The 21,326-nt window shown below is 47.9% G+C and overlaps 1 protein-coding gene across 4 annotated transcripts in view; it reads left to right on the plus strand.

The window, feature by feature from the left end:
• LOC147117766 (collagen alpha-6(VI) chain-like) overlaps nucleotides 1-21,326 on the plus strand; it is a 235,349-nt gene that overhangs the window by 116,368 nt on the left and 97,655 nt on the right. For all 4 annotated transcript variants that reach the window (XM_085989028.1, XM_085989027.1, XM_085989025.1 and 1 more), the window contains 3 exons: nucleotides 1,179-1,214; nucleotides 10,792-10,854; nucleotides 13,642-13,704. In XM_085989028.1, the coding sequence (XP_085845154.1) occupies nucleotides 1,179-1,214; nucleotides 10,792-10,854; nucleotides 13,642-13,704 (162 nt within the window). The remainder of the gene's footprint in view (nucleotides 1-1,178; nucleotides 1,215-10,791; nucleotides 10,855-13,641; nucleotides 13,705-21,326) is intronic.

Consider the following 21,326-nt stretch of genomic DNA (forward strand, 5'->3'; position numbering starts at 1 on the left):
TTCCGCCGCGCTCGATGCTGCTCTCTCCCAGGTCCAGGCTCTGTGGTCGGGCCTCGTTCACTGCCGCCGCTTTTAAGCTCTGCCGCCGCGCTCGATGCTGCTCTCTCCCAGGTCCAGGCTCTGTGGTCGGGCCTCATTCACTGCCGCCGCTTTTAAGCTCTGCCGCCGCGCTCGATGCTGCTCTCTCCCAGGTCCAGGCTCTGTGGTCGGGCCTCGTTCACTGCCGCCGCTTTTAAGCTCTGCCGCCGCGCTCGATGCTGCTCTCTCCCAGGTCCAGGCTCTGTGGCCGGGCCTCGTTCACTGCCGCCGCTTTTAAGCTCTGCCGCCGCGCTCGATGCTGCTCTCTCCCAGGTCCAGGCTCTGTGGTCGGGCCTCGTTCACTGCCGCCACTTTTAAGCTCTGCCGCCGCACTCGATGCTGCTCTCTCCCAGGTCCAGGCTCTGTGGTCGGGCCTCGTTCACTGCCGCCACTTTTAAGCTCTTCCGCCGCGCTCGATGCTGCTCTCTCCCAGGTCCAGGCTCTGTGGTCGGGCCTCGTTCACTGCCGCCGCTTTTAAGCTCTGCCGCCGCGCTCGATGCTGCTCTCTCCCAGGTCCAGGCTCTGTGGTCGGGCCTCATTCACTGCCGCCGCTTTTACGCTCTGCCACCGCGCTCGATGCTGCTCTCTCCCAGGTCCAGGCTCAGCCTCAGATAGTGGCTAGGGAGAGGGATGGAGTAGATGGTGAGAGCACAGAGGCAAAAGATGATGGCTTCAGTTTTCCCAGTGTTTAGCTGGAGGAAATTGTGGCTCATTCAAGACTGGATGTTTGAAAAGCAGTCTGACAACCGAGTTAGTAGAGGGGTCAAGAGAGGTGGTGGAGAGTGTGGGGGTCAAGAGAAGTGGATGTCATTAATGCACACGTGAAAGCTGATCCCATGTGTGCAGATAATGTCACCAAGGAACAGCATGAAAATGAGGAAGAGTCGGGGGCCAAGAATGAATCCATGGGGGACTCCTGAGGTGCTGGTTTGTGGTGAGAAGGGAACCCTAATAGTTCTACAAGTTATATTAATTTTTTACCTCAACTATATAAAAATGGAAATGTCTTTTTTCAAAAATATTGTCCAATAAGAAACGATTGCATTAGAGTTATTAAAATAACTGACTAAAAAGAACATCATATTTTCCACTTTGTTTAGGGTCAAGATGGTGAGAGGGGCCTACTGGGTGCACAGGTGAGATTTTTTTTGTCTACGTCATAGTGGTTTAGTGGCTTTTACACAATGTGTAATGGCAGGTAAAAGCTTATAATGTGCACAGGAAGAGTGAAAGATGCAGTTTTATCCTGGGAATCTCAGAATTAACAAAGCTGTTGTAGGAATGGCTAGATTCCTAACTAAAGGACTGAGGTCGAGTCAGTCTATCAAACAAACGATGTTTAATACTAATCAACAGAGTTTAAAATGAAAACACAGGAGAACTACATTACAGGTCTGTACTCTTTGCTGGCTCCACGAGGACTGGCTAGGGCGGCTCCCCAGCCTGACGTCATCACGTCATCACATTTTCCCGCCGCTGGAGGATCACGTGATCAACATGATGACGTCATCGCGTTTGGTCTCATTCTTAAAGGGACCGCGCTATGTACATGCAATGATATGAACAAAGATACAAATTCATTCTGTAGCTAATAATTTGTTAAAGATAATTATGTACATTAGATCAGAATCCCCCTGGTGGCTCCGCCACATGCACCCCCCCCAGAATTGTCTTTAACAGTAAAAGTCAATCGACTAGGAGGTCTGACAAGCCTGTCAGAGCGACTCCTGTATTCTTGGAGTGGACGTTGTTGAACAGCGGGCGGGCTGGCGGATGGAAGCCTTCGGTCTGGCGTGGATGCAGCGGGAGGTCGACCACGCCGTGGTGGCTGTGCAGTCTCTACTGGCCGGTCGATGTCCAGGTGTGCCGGTTTGAGACGGTCAATGGATATGTGGTCGGGTTTACCACCGATGTCTACAGAGAAACTCTTGTCGCCTGTCTCCAGTACGCGAAAAGGGCCTGTGTAAGGGGCCTTGAGCAGATCCCTATGGGCATCATGACGAATGAATACAAATTCAGCCTTCTTCACCTCCACTGGTACGCGTGAAGATGGAAGGCCGTGATGCGAAGTTGGGATAGGCGCAAAAGCCCTGGCTGTTTCCCGGTGGCTGCTGAGTTGTTCAGCTGCGGACCACGGCTCAGTCGGAAGCGGCAGGAAATCTCCCGGTACGCGGAGTGGCTGGCCGTACACGAGCTCCGCGGCGGATGATTGCAGGTTCTCTTTGGGTGCCGTGCGGAGACCCAACATGACCCACGGAAGCTTATCCACCCATCCGGTGCCTTGGATACTGGCCCTCAGCAATGCCTTTAACGATCTGTGGAAACGTTCGCACAAACCGTTTGCTTGCGGGTGATAGGCCGTGATGCGGTGAAGCTTGGTGCCGAGACCCTGGGCCACAGCGTTCCATAGCTCGGAAGAGAACTGTGGACCGCGGTCTGAAGAAATGTCCGCCGGAACGCCGAAACGTGCGACCCACGAGGAGAGGAATGCTCTGGTGACATCAGCGGACGTAGTAGACGCCAGAGGAACTGCCTCTGGCCATCTAGTAGTACGATCGACCATGGTGAGGATGTGTGTGAACCCCTGCGACGGTGGAAGCGGCCCGACGAGGTCCACGTTGACATGGTCGAATCGACGTTCTGGTACTGCGAACGTGGCCAATGGGGCCTTAATGTGACGTTGCACCTTAGACGTTTGACAGACGACACAGGTGTTAGCCCAGTCGCGGATATCCTTACGCATTCCTCTCCAGACGAACTTAGCCGACATTAATTTTTGAGATGCCTTCACGCCAGGATGCGAAAGCCCATGTATGGCGTCGAAAACTTTGCGGCGCCAGGCGACTGGAACAATCGGGCGGGGATCTCCCATGGAGACATCACAGAGTAACGAGGTGCCTGCAACGTGGAATTGCACATCGGTCGGTTGGAGGCTAGAGGTGTTGGTGCGATACGCCTGTGTTTCAGGTTCGGATGCCTGATCGGTAGCCATGAGGGCATAATCAATGCCCAGCTGGACCGCCCGTATGGTCGCGCGAGAAAGGCAATCAGCTACCAAGTTGTCCTTGCCAGCTACGTGTTGGACGTCTGTCGTGAATTCTGAAATGAAAGTTAGCTGTCGCTGCTGTCGAGCCGACCATGGTTCGGCGGTCTTGGCCATGGCGAAGGTCAGTGGTTTGTGATCTACAAACGCAGTGAAGGGACGTCCTTCTAACAAAAAACGGAAATGGCGGATAGCCAGGAACAGCGCCAGCAACTCCCGGTCGAAAGTGCTGTAGTTGCGTTCGTTGCGCCGGAGTTGGCAGCTGAAAAATGCCAGTGGTTGCCACGTCCCGTTGACCCACTGTTCCTGCACAGCGCCTATGGCATAGTCGGAAGCGTCGGTGGTAAGGGCGATGGTGGCACCTGGCAGAGGGTGCGCCAACATAGTTGCATTGGCTAGAGCGGTTTTTGTGTTGTTGAAAGCATTGTCCATTTCGACCGTCCAGGCTATTGTATCCTTTCCGGCCTTGCCTTTGAGGGCCTCGTAGAGGGGGTGCATGAGTCGTGCTGCCTTGGGCACAAAGCGGTGGTAGAAATTCACCATGCCCAGGAATTCTTGAAGAGCCTTGGTGGACTGCGGCCTTGGGAATGCCATAATTGCTTCGACCTTTGACTGCAGCGGAATTGCGCCCTCCGAAGTAATGCGGTGGCCCAAGAAGTCAATCTGTTGTAGGCCGAACTGACACTTGGCTGGGTTGATTATGAGGCCATGTTGGCTGAGGCGCCGAAAGAGGGTGCGGAGATGGCAGACGTGTTCCTCTTTGGTAGAGCTGGCTATCAGGATGTCGTCAAGGTAGACAAATAAAAAGGGAAGATCCTGCAGGACCGAGTCCATTAGTCGTTGAAAAGCCTGTGCGGCGTTCTTGAGCCCAAATGGCATCCGTAGAAACTCGAACAGTCCAAAGGGAGTGATGACAGCCGTTTTCTGGACGTCCTGCGGGTGTACGGGAACTTGGTGGTAGCCACGGACGAGGTCGACCTTGGAGAAGATTGAGCTTCCTGCCAAATGGGCGGAGAAATCCTGTATATGCGGGATCGGGTACCGATCTGGAGTAGTGGCATAATTAAGGCGTCGGTAGTACCCGCATGGCCGCCATCCACCGCCGGGCTTCGGGACGATGTGGAGAGGCGAGGACCAGGGACTATTCGACCAACGAATAATCCCCAGCCGTTCCATCGTGGCAAACTCTGCCTTCGCAGCCGCGAGCTTGCCGGGTTCCAGGCGCCGAGCTCGTGCGTAAACCAGAGAGCCAGTCGTAGTAATGTGGTGTTCGACACCATGCTTAGTGGCTGAGGAGGAGAAAGTGGGCTTGGTCAGCTCTGGGAATTCACCTAATAGGCGAGTGAACTCGTCCGGCGAGGGCAACGTGCAGGAGACAGTGAGCGACGTTGCGGAACTGCGGAAGCAAGGGATGGAGTGGAAGGTGGCCGCGTTGACCAATCGACGATTTCTTACATCCACCAAGAAGCTGTTGGCGCATAAGAAATCCGCGCCGAGGATGGCTTGCGAAACCTTGGCTGTAATAAATTCCCACTGAAACCGTTGCCCGCCGAAGCACACCTGGACCCGCCGTTTGCAAAAGGAACGAATGGCCCCACCATTAGCTGCCACGAGGGAGGGGCCGTGCATCCCAAACTGAATATCGAGTGCTGAGGCAGGAAGGATGCTACACTGCGCCCCGGTGTCGCATAAAAAGCGCCAGCCTGAGAGGGAATCTGTAATGTAGAGGAGCATCCCGGAATTTCCAATCGCCATTGCGGCCGCGGAACGTCCCTCAGACTCGGTCCTCCTTTTCTGGAGTTGCTGCCGGTGTTGATGTCGGTTTTTGTTTTTAGGCGCGAAACTGCAGGGAGGGCGGCAGCCTCTGGCTTTCGCGTCGAAACGGGTGCGGTAAAAACACAAGCCAGGGGATGGAGGCATCGGGGCGGCGTTCGCGGGGGAGGGGTGCCTCGTGGCGGCGCAGTATGGCTGCATGACCGCATAAATCGTATCTGCTTCTTCAGCCAGTGCTGCGCAATCTGTGGCTTCCGATCTGGCAAGGGCAGCCTGAACCTGCTCGGGTAGTTGACTCAGGAATAACTCCCGAAAGAGGAAACATTGTGGTTCTGAGCCAAGGAGCATGAGCATCTGGCTCATCAACTCAGATGGCTTGGAATCACCAAGCCCGGGCAAAGCGAGTAGCCGGCGGGCACGCTCCGCCTTCGTGAGCCCAAAGACCTGTATTAACCGCGCTTTAAGAGTATTATACTTGCTGTCAACCGGGGGGTTTTCGAGCAGGCTGATGATCCGTGAGGCCGTTGAGCTGTCGAGTGCGGAGACCACGTAAAGGTAACGGGTCTGATCCGCAACGCTGTTTCGGAGATCGAATTGTGCTTCTGCTTGGACGAACCAGGAGGCCGCCTGTTGTTCCCAAAACTGTGGGAGCTTCAAAGCCATGGAGTTCGCTTCCATGTTTCGTCGGGCTTCGCTTCTCCCGCGAAAATTGTTCACGAAAATTCGGGGTCACCACTGTAGGAATGGCTAGATTCCTAACTAAAGGACTGAGGTCGAGTCAGTCTATCAAACAAATGATGTTTAATACTAATCAACAGAGTTTAAAATGAAAACACAGGAGAACTACATTACAGGTCTGTACTCTTTGCTGGCTCCACGAAGACTGGCTAGGGCGGCTCCCCAGCCTGACGTCATCACGTCATCACGTTTTCCCGCCGCTGGAGGATCACGTGATCAACGTGATGACGTCATCGCGTTTGGTCTCATTCTTAAAGGGACCGCGCTATGTACATGCAATGATATGAACAAAGATACAGATTCATTCTGTAGCTAATAATTTGTCAAAGATAATTATGTACATTAGATCAGAGTCCCCCTGGTGGCTCCGCCACACTGTCTTGTTTCAAGTGTTCTGACATTTTATAAAAGTAGAAGGCATTTGCTGTCATATAAACCCACACACCTGTATTGGTAAACAAAATGAGGTGCATAATCACAATGGTATGATAAATAGATGCTCCTTTAAAAAATAAAAGAATGCAGTGTTCTACTTAAACTTTCATAGCCTCTAATGCCCCATTAACTATATGTGCAAAATTCTACAATATGATTTTAAATGTTGAGAATTAATGAGGTGCATAAAAGAGTGAGTGAGTTGGATAGTACTAGAGAAGAAAGTAGTATTAGAGGCGGAAGTAGTATATTAGATAGGAGCAGACTAAGAAAGACTATGAAAAATGGGTTTAGAATGCATGTATAAGCGCATAAGATTGGTGAGCTACAAGCACAATTAGCCGTGTGGCAATATGATGTTGTGGCAATAACGGAAACGTGGCTTAAAAGCGGTGAGGACTAGGCACTTAATATTCAAGGGTACAAGGTGTTCAGAAAAAATAGGGAAGGAAAAAAGGGAGGTGGGGTGGCAGTGCTGATTAAGGAAGACATTGTCGTGTTGGAAAGGGAGGATGTTTTTGAGGGGACAAGGACAGAATCCGTTTGGTTAGAGTTGAGGAGTAAAAAGGGTATGATCACACTATTGGGGGTATTCTATAGGCCTCCAAATAGTGAGAGGGAGGTAGAGGAGCAAATCTGCAGGGAAATCGCAGAGATATGCAAGAGCTATAGAGTGGTGATATTGGGGGACTTTAATTACCCAAACATCAATTGGGATAACGCTAGGGTAAAGGGAAAGGAGGGGGAGGAATTTCTGAAATGTGTTCAGGAGACTTTCCTTGACCAGTATGTTCTTAACCCAACTAGAAAGGAGGCATTGCTGGATCTGGTGCTGGGGAATGAGGTGGGCCAGGTCGACCAAGTGCCTGTGGGAGAACACTTGGGTACAAGTGATCATCGTATCATAAGATTTAGATTAGCAATGGAGAGGAGCAAGGAACAATCTAGAGTGGAACTTCTAAACTGGAATAGGGCTAACTTCAATGGGATGCAAAAGGATCTAGCCAGGGTAAAATGGAACCAAAGACTGACAGGAAAAACTGTAACGGAACAATGGGTGATCTTTAAGGAGGAGATGTTCCAAGTACAGGTTAGGTACATTCCAATAAGAGGGTAAGGGAAACAAAGCAAGGGCTCCTTGGATGACGAGGGAGATAGAGAAGATGATGAAACAAAAAAAGAGGGTGTATGATGCATGTCAGGTGAATTCTTCAAGGGAGAACCAGACCAAATACAATAAGTTGAGAGTGGAAGCGAAGTTGAAAATAAGATTGGCAAAGAGAGAATACGAGAGTAGAATGGCGGTTAACATAAAAGGGAACCCAAAAATCTTCTACCGGCATGTAAACAGTAAACGGGTAGTAAGAGGCGGGGTGAGGGTTATAAGGGACAAAGAAGGTGATATATGCTTAGAGGCGCAGGGCAAGGCTAGAATACTCAATGAGTACTTTGTATCAGTGTTTAATAAGGTATTGGATGCTGACAAAATATCGGTAGAAGTGGAAAAGTTAGAAGCAATGGAAGGGGTGAAAATTGATAGACAGGATGTACTAGAAAGGCTGGGTATGCTTAGAGTGGACAAGTCACCTGGTCCAGATGGTGTGCATCCCAGGTTGCTAAGGGAATTGGGGTAGGAGATAGCGGACGCGCTTGCCATAATTTTCCAATCTTCCCTAGATGCAGGGGAAGTGCCTGGGGATTGGAAAGTGGCAAATGTGACACCATTGTTCAAGAAAGGGTGCAAGGACAATCCTAGTAGCTACAGGCTGGTCAGTTTAACATCAGTGGTGGGTAAAGTTTTAGAAACAATAATCAAGGAAAAAATTAACGGGCACTTGGAGAGGTTTAAGCTAATTAAGGAGAGCCAACACGGATCTGTAAAAGGCAGATCGTGTTTGACTAATCTAATTGAATTTTTTGATGAAGTAACAGGGAGGATTGATGAAAGAAATGCAATGGATGTTGTCTACATGGATTTTAGGAAGGTGTTTTTATAAAGTACCACATAGAAGGCTGGTTGACAAAATTGAGACTCATGGAATAGGTGGGTCAGTGGCAACTTGGATAAGGAATTGGCTTAAGGGCAGAAAACAGCGAGTTGTGGTAAATGGCTGTTTTTCAGACTGGAGGATGGTAGACAGTGGTGTTCCCCAATGGTCAGTGCTGGGGCCACTGATTTTTTTGATGTATATAAATGACCTGGATATTGGAATACAGAGTAGAATTTCTAAATTTGCCGATGACACCAAACTTAGGGGTGTGGCAAACAGTGAGGATGATACCAATTGACTGCAACAAGACATAGAAAGGCTAGCAGAATGGGCAGACAAGTGGCAGATGGAATTTAATACAGAGAAGTGTGAGGTGAAGCATTTTGGCAGAAGGAACAGGGAGAGGCAATATACACTTAATGGTACAGTTTTAAAGAGTGTGCAGGGACAGGGACCTGGGAGTTAATGTGCATAGGTCCCTGAAGGTGGCAGGAGATATTGAGAGAGTGGTTAACAAAGCATATGGGATCTTGGGCTTCATAAATAGAAGTATTGAGTACAAAAATAGACAAGTTATGCTGATCCTTTATAAAGCGCTGGTTAGGCTACAACTGGAGTATTGCATCCAGTTCTGGTCACCACATTTTAGGAAGGATGTGAAGGCCCTTGAGAGGGTGCAGAGGAGACTTACCAGAAAGGTTCCGGGTATGGGGGATCTTAGCTACACACTTTAGGAAGGATGTCAAGAACAGGTTGGAGAAGCTGGATTTGTTTTCATTAGACCAAAGGAGATTGAGGGGTGATTTGATAGAGGTGTACAAGATTATGACGGGTTTGGATAGGCTAGACGGGAAAAGGCTGTTCCCACTAGTTGATGGTACAAGGACTAGGGGACACAGATTTAAGGTTTTGGGCAAGAGATACTGGGGAGGGGGGGGTGGTTGAGGAAAAACTTTATTACGCAGCGAGTGGTGATGACCTGGAACTCGCTGCCGACGGATAGGGCTACGGGGATAGAGCGGGGGAATGGGACTGACTGGATTGCTCTGCAGAGGGCCGGCTCGGAATCGATGGGCAGAATGGCCTCCTTCTGTGCCATTATGACTCTATGGGGGCAAAATTGGTTCACGCCCCCTTTGGAGCGCTAACTTCGCCGGGGTGCTATTTTTTAGCACCCCCGCATCCGAAATTCACTGGATGCACCCCAAGAGGGAGGCGGGGTGCTACTGGAAGTGCCCCGCCTCCCTCTTGGGGCGCTGCGAGTGAATATTGCGGCGCTATGTGCAGCAGCACCACATCGCATCGCAGTACTGCAGGCCTTCCTCCCTTTATTAAAGGGGAGCGGCCTAGCGCAGCGTGACCCGGGGCCCAGCTGGGCCGCCAGGGACCAGAGTGCCGGCAAAAGAGCCCGGCACTCAAGAGAAGTGCCGGGCTCACAGAGTGTAGCCAGCACCCCATGGGGGGGCTGCACAGGAAGCCGGGGACAGCAACGGAGGCAGGTGCTGGCAGGCGGCCAACAACAAAAATGGCCGCCCAGCACCTCCCTTTTAATTTGCGCTGCCCCGGCCGCAGGTAAGTCCGCTTGACCCTGTCGGACATAGCATTCGGCGGTAATTCAGGGTGCGCTACCGAAGATCGCAGCCGGGGCGCGAGCAGGGCACTGCGCACAGTGATGTCATCACCATAGGCGCAGCGCCGCGGGACGCTAACTGTTACTGCCGCCGCTAACCTCCCGGTGAATTTTGCGAGAGGCGTCAGCGGCGCCGCGCCCAGGTGCTAGTTGCTTTGCGCCCCGTTAGCGCCCTCTTAGGGTGCTAATGGGAGGTGCAAATCAACTGAATTTTTCCCCCATGACTCTATGAATCATTCATGGTTATTCCTAAACACTTTCTGCCTTTCAAAGGAGGTGCTGTCCCTTTAAAAGAGGCGGCATACTGAAGGTGTTCTGCTCTGCCAAAGTTCATCATATTTTTATTAGAGTTGATTAGGTTGGGCTCACTGCTGGATTGGGGAAGATGTGTCCCGTGCAGGTTGTGGGCTGCTGCACCAATGTGCCTGATCACTTCTCCTCTATTTGGGTGGGTAGGGAGTCTGGTTCAGTTGTCAGTGGCAACCACTAGGGAAAGAAAACCATTCACATCCTACATGTCAATCACACTAGGACTGCCATTCAGGAAAAGATCAGTGGAGCTATTTGAAACTAACACTAATCATTGGGCAAAATTGGAATTATTATTTCAATTTGGGCAATTTCATCTTCAATAATATTGAAGCAGGCTTCTGTTGCTTTAGCAATGTCCATGAGTAGGAAACGGTACCCAATGAGGCCGAAGGGGAGACTGGAAAGAAAGCAAAAATTAATAACAATCACTGCCGGAACTGTGACAGATTAGAGTTGATTTTGGCTAGACTTGGGGAGTTAGACTTCCTGAAATAAAAGCTTGGTTTGGGGCATCATGAAATTATTACATACTTCAGTGCTCAAAGACAAAATGGAAATGTTAATGATAATTGCTGGTTTTGCCAGCAGGGGAGTGGTGCTGGCAAGGACTGAGGTGGGTGGGTGTGGGCAGAAAGCATATTGACAATTTAAAGCAGCAATCAGCAGTGTAATATGGGGTTATTGATTTATGCACCAATTTCCCTTATTTGCCAAGGTGTCCGCTCTGTTAAGATGGTATGAAGTATCACTGTAGTCATATAATGAAATTATACTTGTCTCTTTGTGTGTAGGGGACTAATGGAACAGTGGGTGAGCAAGGTCGTGAAGGAGATCCAGGAATCCGAGGCCCACAGGTTGTTAACAGTAGCGATTAGCATTTAATTAGTATATTAGTACTGTACAAGCTCAATGTTCATCTAATTTTTAATGTTGTAGTTTTACTAACATTTCAGTGACTTACTCACTGAACTTTATCTACAGGTGACAATAATTCTAAGGTTTGTGAAACATTTATTACTTTTTTAACCTTTAAGCTTTCATTATTTTACCTACTGATATATATGTGCAATACTGCCAAACTCAGGGTAGGCTGGATGATTGACAGACTGTGAGTCAACATCCACTGTGCTTGAATTAGTGTGATAGAACATTATGGCAGGAAGTTTCTGCCGTCCATGTGGGCGCGATTGGAGGCGGGTCAGGAGGGAAATTTGAAAATCTTTGGAGCGGGTCAGGAACCCGCCGTCATCCTGCCCCCATGCGCCTTTCTGTCGTGTGCATTTGCCAGTGCAGCAGCGACTCGAACAAAGTTTGACACCGAGCCGCATAAGGAGATATTAAGACAGGTGACCAAAAGCTTTTAAGATTTTAAGGAGTGTCTTAAAGGAGGAGAAAGAGGTAGAGAGGCGGAGAGGATTAGGGAGGGAATTCCAGAGCTTATGGCCTAGGCAGCTGAAGGCACGGCTGACAATAGTGGAGCGATTAAAATCGGGATGTGCAAGAAGCCAGTATTGGAGAAGCACAGAGATCGCGGAGGGTTGTAGGGCTGGAGAAGGTTACAGAGATAGGGAGGGGCGAGGTCATGGAAGGATTTGAAAACAAAGGATGAGAATTTCAAAATCGTGGTATTGTTGCACTGGGAGCCAATGTAGGTCAACAAACACACGGGCGATGTTATGGAAGTGGACGTAGGCGGTCTTTGTGATGGAGCGGATATTAGTTTGTTGAAACTCCTATTTTGAACATTTTCAATGACGGAAAAAATGGCACCTAAAAATAATGCTGTATGTAGGGCAGTAATAGTTAATGGAAGCTTCATCCACAATAATGCTGCTTGCTAGACTAGCAGAAACATGATGGGCTCTCTTTTGTATCTTATTGTTATTTACTGTTACTATGCATCTGGAGGAAATTATTTAACAGTGCTTAATGGATGAATCAATTTGAGTTGAGACATGCCGATACTGAATCTCATGCCTTCCTCTAACTCAATGTCTTGTCTTGGTTAAACAGGCCAAGAACAAATATTTTCAAATTCATGGCTGAGTTCCAGGCTATCCTTACAATCTAGTAACAGGAATGATCATGTTCTATTATTAGTGATGACTGAAATGTTGTATAGGTAACACTTGTAACAGAAAAATGGCTATGTAACTAGAAATGTGTAAAATGTGATACAATCAACCTGACTGAACTTATTTATGTTTTCTATAAACCAACACTTTGCATACATATTGTAGGAGGAAATAGGTGCTGTAATGTAGTACTTCGTTGCTCTGCTTGCACTTAGTAGTTGAAGTCAAAATAAAGGATTTTTACTGTGTCTTCAACAAGGCCATAGAATTCATCAAATTCAATGGGCCAGAAATTCCTTTGGAAAAATATTACACTCTTGTTTGCGTAGCCCATTTTTAATGATTACAGCTTGGATACAGCTCCGTAATATACCATGACCTTCAACTGCATCACAAACAGCGGCAACTTTGGTGGTGTTTACACTAAAGCCACAATATTGTACTATTTACATCAAGTGCCTGGCAACAAATCACCATATATTAAACTAAAAGTTCTTGCAGCTTATAGTTGTATATACATCACCAACATAATGTTGGCACACAGTACAGTATTAAATTGGTTCCAGTGTCTCTTTAATGGAAAGTTAAGTGACAATAGTGTGGTGGAAATAATTTAAAGAGGGAAAAATTCATCAGCGACCATTTTGGGTTAAATTTAGCGCCCGGCGAAAAATCGCGCCGTCGATCGCTAACTTCAGTTTTAGCGCCCCAAGAGGGAGGTGGAGTGCTAATTCAAGCGCTCCACTTCCTCCTTAGAGCACTAACGCCGAATATCGGGGCGGTGCGTTCTGCAGTGCTACGCACTGGGCCATGCAGTGCACCGCATCAAAAGGCTCTTCCCTTCATTAAAGGGGAGGGCCCAAGCCCACAACTCTGCGGGCCCCTACCTGGACCACCGGGGAGTGGGGTGCCATGCCAGCAGCCTGGCACTCAAGAGGAGTGCTGGGCTGCCAGATCACGGCATGGACTCCGCGTTCAAAGACGCAACAGGTCGGCCGATTTTTTTTTTCCCCGCCCGCCACCTCCCTTTTAGTTAGAGCCCTCCGAGCCTCCTGCTGCTCCGTTCCCGCCTCCTGAATTGGTCACTGTCATCGCCCGGAGCAGAGTCAGAGGGCACAGGCCAATTTTGCAGGCGGGATGAAAACAGGGCGCTGCACACGGTGACGGAGCGGGACACTACTGGTTACCGCCGCCGCTAAACTCCCGCTGAATTTAATGGGAGTCGTTAGCGGTGCCGCGCCCGGGCAGAAAGTCTATAATACCCTCTAATAAAGATTGGGAAAAACTGCCTAAAAATTCCAACTGTAAGTCACACAGCACTTTACTGGTGATCTACTGCACTGGGTTTCCTAACTGGATAAAAGCTTCTGCTCCGAGATGTGAGCGAGGGCCATCTGTGGCTGTTTTTCATCATGTTGAGTGAGAGCAGGCATACTCTTTGGGTATGTCTGCTGATACTGGAACTCGCATCTATTAAATAAGCTGTGGCTCAAATGTATCGTCACTACATTAAACACGCTTACTACAGTTTACAAACAATTATTGACATGCCTTTTCTTCTTACAGGGGATACCAGGTGCCTCTGGAACTCCAGGTCGAAAAGGAGAACTGGGAGCTCGAGGTCGGCAGGTTTGTAGTACAGCTGAATCTTGGTATGTTTTAGGGCAGGTTTGTAAAAATACAATTATTCAGCTGAGCCATTGTAATAGAGATTACAGGGTAATTTCGAACCTAGATGGATATGAATGCCTGTTTACAATCACAGTATGGGGGAATTTTAACCCCCAAAAAAGGGTGGGTTGGGGTCGGGTGGGAGGTTAAAGTATTAAAAATGTGAATCCTGACCCCAACCCGCCTCCAACGCGCCCATTTCAGGGTTTAATGGAGACAGAACCGGGGGGGGGGTGGGGGGGCGGACAGCCAGCCTACTCCCAGGAGGAGGGTTGGCATCTTAAGTATTATAATGAGGCTGGAAACCTCTGATTTAACCTGCTGTGATGGTTTAACTGTGTCCAGTAGGGGATCCCGGGCCTCGGGATTCCTAGCAGCTGCAGCAAGGTGAGGACAGCCTCGAGGAATAATCCTTGTGGGCCGGAAGGAGTAGGAGTGCTTCCCCCCAAAGCTCCCCCACCATCGGTTCCCCCCCAGGAAACCACCCTCCTCCCCCCCACTTCCTCCACGTGGACGGTGATCGGACTCCCCCCGGATTTGGGGATCGGACACCCCAGTGATTGGAGCCCACCCCCCGTAGTCGGGGATCGGAACCCCTCCACCGGGGTCGGGGCTCCCGTGCATTCCCTGCCCGACTGAAAGCCAGCCTGTCAATCAGTGAAGTCACATACATGCCATGGAGTTAAAACTTCACAGCGCAGGGGGAAACCCGGACTTCTGGGTTTCCCGTGCTCTACTGGGGCCCTCCACCCCCGCCCCAGGCGGGTCAAAAACTTAAAATTCTGGCCTATGTGTCAGTCACGTCTACATGGCTCGGGGCACAGTATTATTCTGTTCACTCACAGTGCTGATTGCATTGATTCTAAAATGAGTGGAAATGATAAAATACTAGAGGATTTCAATCCAGAATTTCCATACGATGCATAACATATACACAAAATAGCTAAGTGCTTCAAGCTGATCTAGAGGTATGAGAGTAGGTGCACGGGATGGGGACTGGGTTGTGGGAGCCTTGAGGGTGTACAGGAAGCAGGGGCACTGAAAGGGGAGAAGGAGACTAAGGGAACTGAAGGGGTTAAGGACCACTGCAAAGGAAATAGTAAGTTGAAGCACAAGGGATTAGATCTGGAAGCAGTCCACGACAAAGCCAAGACCCGAGCATAGGCTCAGATCATTGTGTACTCACACAGATCCTGGAACAGAGCACAGCATGAATGGACAAGAGGCGATCTGGCAAAATACAGCAGAATTAGTGATGTTGGCAAGAAGCAGAAGTTTCAGGCAGTTAGCAAGAGGCTCTATCGAGATGGCAGAGCTGAAGAGGCGGTAAAAATGTTTTTAGATGGGCTGTGGGCCATAGGTGCCTGAGGGGAGTGAGCTATTCTATCCTTTTAATAAATGGAAAAGTCATACAGGCTATGAGTCGGGTGCCCTGATATCCATGCCTGAATTTACCACGTGTGAAGCTCTACGCTGAGCGCACTAACATAAAATTTGACCCCATTTCCCAGTGAAGAATACTTCTGCAGGCCGGACTGCTGTTCTGGACATTTTCACTACACCTCCTACCAGGAGCAACAGTGACATCTGCTGACTAAAAGTGGTACTGAATGAGCTGTAATTCTGTGCCAGATATTTCATTTAACAACCTTTATTCACAAGTACAAGCTACCAGCCTATTTAATCTTCAAATGGAACTGACTCCGATACCAAAGGTGATACAAACAGTCCAGGGATGAGTTCTTAATATTCTGTTTAATTTACTTTTTTGATGAAAAAGATTTCTCTTCATTTATGGAGCTCTAATAGCTCGCACTTTTTTTATCTTGCTGTGTCAATTTTCTTCGTAGTCCATCTCGGTCAGGAGCACTGATTTCTTGTTGGGGTACCTCACCCAACTGCCTATTATTATTGCTTTAGTCCATCCTGTCCTCATCTAACATGCATATGTATTTCCGCAGGGATAATTGGATAGTAAGCAGAAGCAGGAACACTGGCTGTCTTTCCCATCTCTAGCCCAGAGGTGGCGAGTCCAATTAGAGCTCTTCTACTGTCACCCTGACTGACATCAGCTAACTCAGCACAGATCAGGGATTTGAGACCTTCCCATTCATGGCTCAGCGATTCACTGGATAACCTTGCTGAATCATCAGAGAAGCCTATAGGCCAGATATTTATTAAGCCAAAGGCTTAATAGATAATATAAAACTATGATGGGTAGTGAAATCGAAGGAGGTGCCTCAAAAATTAGAGGATGAGTTGGACAAAATATGTGAGTGAGCAGAACAGTAGAAGCTGAAATTTAATACAGACAAATGTGAAGTACTGCACACAGTAAGGAAAGTGGGTGACCCACATACTTTATGAATAGTTGTTAAAATAGCTGAGGATGACTTGAAAGAGACCTAGGAGTCTTAGACTAAATGCTCAACATGTCAAACCATTGCATATCAGCAATCAACAAAGCTAATAGAATGTTAAACGACATAACCTAAACAGTAGAATATCCAAGGCAGTTATGATCAAACTGTACAGTGCTCTGGTCGGACCACACCTTGTGTACCGCAACCAGTTCTAGTCGCCAAAAAACAAGTGGAGACATTCAGACTGCTGGAGGCATTGCAGAGAAGAGGGAGGAGGATGATTCCTACTGTCATAGGTCTGAGTTATTACTTCAGACTGGAGAGATATTGGGGGAGAAATTCATTACAGCCCCGTTTGGGGCACTAACTTTTAAAGTTGAAAAAGTTAGTGCTAATGTCTTTCAACTTTAAAAAAATTTGGTTTTGTGCTCCAGGAAGGAAGCTAAATCAAGCGCTCCACTTACTTCCTGGAGCACAACAGGCAGCAGGCGGGGTGGTAGGTGTGCAGCGCTGCACAATGGGCCGTGCAGCGCTGCCGCGTTGGAAGGCTCCTTCCCTCCCTTAAAGAGAAGAGCCATCACTGCAGGCTCTGCAAGGGCAAACCTTACCTGGTCCCCGACGACAGCCCCGATCTGGCCCAATGCACTGCAGCAGAGTGCCGAGCTGATCGATCGCTGTAGAAGAAAAATGAAAAAAACCTGAAACAGCATTTCACAATTTTTTCCACTTACCTCGGCCACCTCGCCTTTAATTATCACCCCCAAAGCGCACGGCCTCCCGGTGAACGCCTCCTGCAGCTGTCGGTGTTTTTGCCTGGCGATGCTGAAGGGGGCAGAACCGAAGTTCGGGTCCGGGGCGCTACCGGGGCGATGCACAAGGCAATGACGTCACAATCTCCGGGTGAAGGAGATCAGGGCGCAACGCCATACCGCCGCCGCAAACTTCCCACCGAATATAGTGGGGGTCGATCACCTCGCCGCGCGTGGCCGGTAAGTGATTAGCACCCCGTTATCATCCCCTGGAGGCGATAATGGGAGGCGCAAGGGTGCCCAATTTCTCCCCTTTTGGCTTTATAGATTCTGATTAGGGTTGCCAATCATCCCTGATTGCCCAGGAGTTTCCTGGAATGGGGCATGGGTTACCCAAGTGCTGCTACTAATAGTCTGGTAGAACTTTGCACTTTCAATTTTCCACTACAGCAGCAGCCCTCTCCCCATTCAATTCAATTCAATTCAAATCGCTTTATTGGCATGATAAGGTACATCTTATGTTGCCAAAGCATCAAAATACATTTATGGTTGAACACATAAACGCAGTTCTATTCATACAGTGTATAAACAGGTATATCCCTGAGTGTATAAATATACATTCGCATTATTTATATATACTCTTTTCTTAGTTTACTGGTTGTCCCTCTGTTCATGGCAAGCTGTAACATAGTGTGCCGCCAGTGCTACACAGCTTCTCTCCTCCCCCAGTAGGTATGGGAGTTTTTGGTTGTCATTCAGATTTCTGAATTCAGGGCATATTTGTGAGAATTTTTGGTAGAAATTCTCCCTGATGCCCTGATATTTTCCACAGGCTGTGAGGAAGTGCATCTCTGTCTCCACTACTCCCTGACTGCAGTGAGAGCATATCCTGTCCTCTCTTGGCAGCCTGGTCTGCCTGTGTCTGCCTTTTTCGATCGCTAGGCTATGTTCGCTAAGTCTGTACCTTGTCAAGGTTTTTCTCAGTTTGTTATTGTAGTGTATGTACCCGTCTACCCTTAAGGAAATTATTGTATGTAACCGTTCACCTTTAAGGGAACTACTTTAAGTGTGGCACTACTTGTTTGACTTCTGTATACTGTAATACCGACAGTGACCACACCAGTATATAAGTGTTGTGACAGGATAACTGGGGCAGATTCGCCCGGACCTTCGAATAGTAAAGACCTGTTTGTTGTTATTTCTGAAGTCTGTGTATTTATTAACTGCACAACCCACAGACTTTACAGTTATCCTTTACCATGGTCAGGTAATCAGCTATGTTGTATTGTCTGTTTAGGGCCAAGTAGCAATTGAGTTTGCTTTGGGTTTTTGTTGTTTCTGCCCAATATGTCAGATATTTTTCCTTTTGCTTAGCGACGATTGTGTTGGGTCGAATTCTTTGTGTTACGCTGTCACTGTCCTGGGGCTGGTTATTGTTAGTAGTGTTAGTAGTTACTTCACTGAGTCCCAGGACTAGTTGACTGAGGGTATTCTTCTTTATGGTCAGCTCTTGGCATTTCAGGGCGTCGTAGTGATAGCATTGGGGGTTGCTCATTTGTAGGTGATTCCAAAATTTGGTGGCTCTTTTTTGGATAGTGATTATTAATGGATATTGGCCTAGTTCCGCCCTGCATGCATTGTTTACCGTTTTCCTTTGAGTCCGGAGGATACTTTTACAGAATTCTGCATGTAGGATCTCAATTGGGTGTTTGTCCCATTTTGCAAATTCTTGTTGTGTTAGCGGTCCCCATACCTCACTGCCATAGAGTGCAATTGGTTCAATTACTGATTTGAGAATTTTTAGCCAAATGCTAATTGGGATTTCTATTTGGATTGATTTTTTAATGGCATAGAAAGCCCTTCTTGCTTTCTCTTTCAGTTCATTCACAGCCAGTTTGAAGTTTCCCATAGAACTGATTTTTAAGCCCAAGTATGTGTAGTTAGTGGTTTGTTCAATTTTGGTTGTTCCTAGTGTGAAATTTATTTTGGGTCCCTGATGTTTGGATCTTTGCTGGAACACAAGGACTTTGGTTTTTTGGGGATTTATTGTCAGGGCCCAAGTCTGGCAGTATGACTCCAGCAGGTCCAGGTTCTGCTGTAGACCCTCCTTAGTTGGTGACAGCAGAACCAGGTCGTCTGCATAGAGGAGGAATTTAACCTTGGATTCATATAGGGTGAGGCTGGGTGCTGTAGATTGTTCAAGTAGTTTTGCCAATTCATTTATGTAAATGTTAAAGAGTGTCGGTGAGATTGGCGAGCCCTGCGTCACCCCCCGCCCCTGTGGGAAGTATTTTGTTTGTTTGTCTCCAATTTTAACTGCACATTTGTTGTTTGTATACATTGATTTAATTACATCATATGTTTTTCCCCCTACCCCGCTTTCGATAAGTTTCAGGAATAAACCGTCATGCCAGATGGAGTCGAAAGCCTTCTGGAAATCTATAAAGCATGCGTAGATTTTGCTTTTGTTATGGTGAACGTGTTTGTCAATTAGGGTCTGTAGGGTGAAGATATGATCTGATGTTCTATAGTTTGGCAGGAATCCAATTTGGCTTTTACTCAAGACATTGTGCTCCTCAAGGAAGTTTATAAGTCTTTTGTTTATGATGCTACAGAATACCTTCCCCAGGTTACTGTTTACACAGATGCCTCGATAGTTATTTGGGTCGACTTTATCCCCACTTTTGTATATGGGCGTTATGAGTCCTTTGTTCCAGATATCAGGGAAGTAACCGACACTCAGAACCAAGTTGAAGCGTTTTAGGATAGCCAGTTTCATTTTGTCGTCTGTGTGTTTAATCATCTCGTTTAGTATGCCGTCTGTCCCGCAAGCTTTTCCTGGTCGCAGGTCCTTGAGTTTTTCAAAAAGTTCTTTTTCTGTTATTATGGAGTCTAGCGGGTTTTGGTTATCTTTTACAACAGCAGCTCTCTCCCCATTCCATGACCTCACCGGCTGACACTGCAGAGAAACCACCGACACCACAGAGAGCTGGGAATGGCTGGTGAGCCAGAAACAATTGAGAGTCAGAGGAGGTGGGCTCAGGAGTCGGGAGGGGAAGAATGGGAAAAAGAGTGGGGGTAGGGGGAGAGAGGGAGAATGGAGGATTGGAAGAGAGAGGGAGAATCGGGGCGAGATGGAGACTGGAGTTTGTGGGTTGGTAATGAGGTCTCTGGGGAGAGTGGGAGACCGAGGGATGGGGACTGGGGGTCAGAGAGAGAATAAGGGATTGGGACTTTGGGAGAGAGAGACTGGGGAATGGTGGGTATGGCGTGGGGCCCGCAATTTCCTGTAGAGCCAGTGGCAGCAGGCCTGGTAAGTGGCAGCAGTGCTGGAAGAAAAGCAGCTCATGAAGGAGTGAGTGAAACCTGGGGACTTTATTATGGGTAAATAGTCACAGATTGTTCCCACTGTTGGGTGAATGGAGAACAATGGAATAGAGACCGAGGATTCCCTCTGCAAAACCAAGGGAAAGGGAGAAGGAAGGTTCTTGAATTGTGGGCTATTGGTTCAAGGGATGCTTCACTATGTGACTATTGAGGCAGAAACTAGAACATCATTTAAAAGGGAATGGGATAAATATTAGAATAGAAGGAACATAAAATAATCTGGGGGGAATGGGGCTGCTGGAGACAGCTCCGGCACAGGCACTGGGACCAAATGGCCTCTTCCCGTGCTGTAATTTCTTTAATTCTATGAAAATTTTCAAATATTGAGTCCGAGCCCAGGTGAGTGGTTTAGAAATATTAGTGCTGAGCTGAGTTTAGGACGATGTGCCCAAACACTGAACCCTTTGTGCCATCTCTCATTTTGTTCAGGTCAGTCAATGTCAGATGGTTTTGATGTGTGAAGTACAGATCGCTCTAACTGAGTCTCCCAGTCAGGTTAGTCACCTTCACATAAAACCTGAGTCCAAGGAGATATGGAGAGGGATCGGGGCCTATTGAAAGTGGCATCGACTGGGGAGCCTGACAGCACCTTGTGCAGTGCAGAGAGATTCTGTCTCTAGTTTTAGGGTGAATATCAGCAGGTGAAAGGATTGTTACTAATTATAGGTAGGATATCGGGATGTTACACCTTTTACTACCAGTTATTTTTAAACTATCAGTGAGTCATTATATTACTGTTGGTTATGAGGGGAATCTGAGTATTACCAATATCACTACTTGTTATCTGTGCAATTTCAGTGAGTTACTATCAGTTATTGGTTGAATCAAAATTCCAACCACCTCTGGTGTCCCCTCTGCTAATCGCTCTCCTAACTTTGGTTTCCCTTCTTTGCCTGATCATGCTGGTCTCATGGTTCTCGGAACTTCTTGCACAAAAGCTGTTGGCGAAAAACCATGAGCAAAGATATTCAACTACAGGGACACAACCTTTATAAGTTAAATGCAATAACATTTACAGATGTCATGTGGTCAAAAGTCATGTGGTCAGACATCATGTAATCAAACCTCTAAGAATGTTTCC

Source organism: Somniosus microcephalus, chromosome 5, assembly GCF_052327205.1.
Source record: "Somniosus microcephalus isolate GS21.2 chromosome 5, FLI_Smic_1.0, whole genome shotgun sequence".
Classification (NCBI taxonomy): Eukaryota; Metazoa; Chordata; class Chondrichthyes; order Squaliformes; family Somniosidae; genus Somniosus; species Somniosus microcephalus.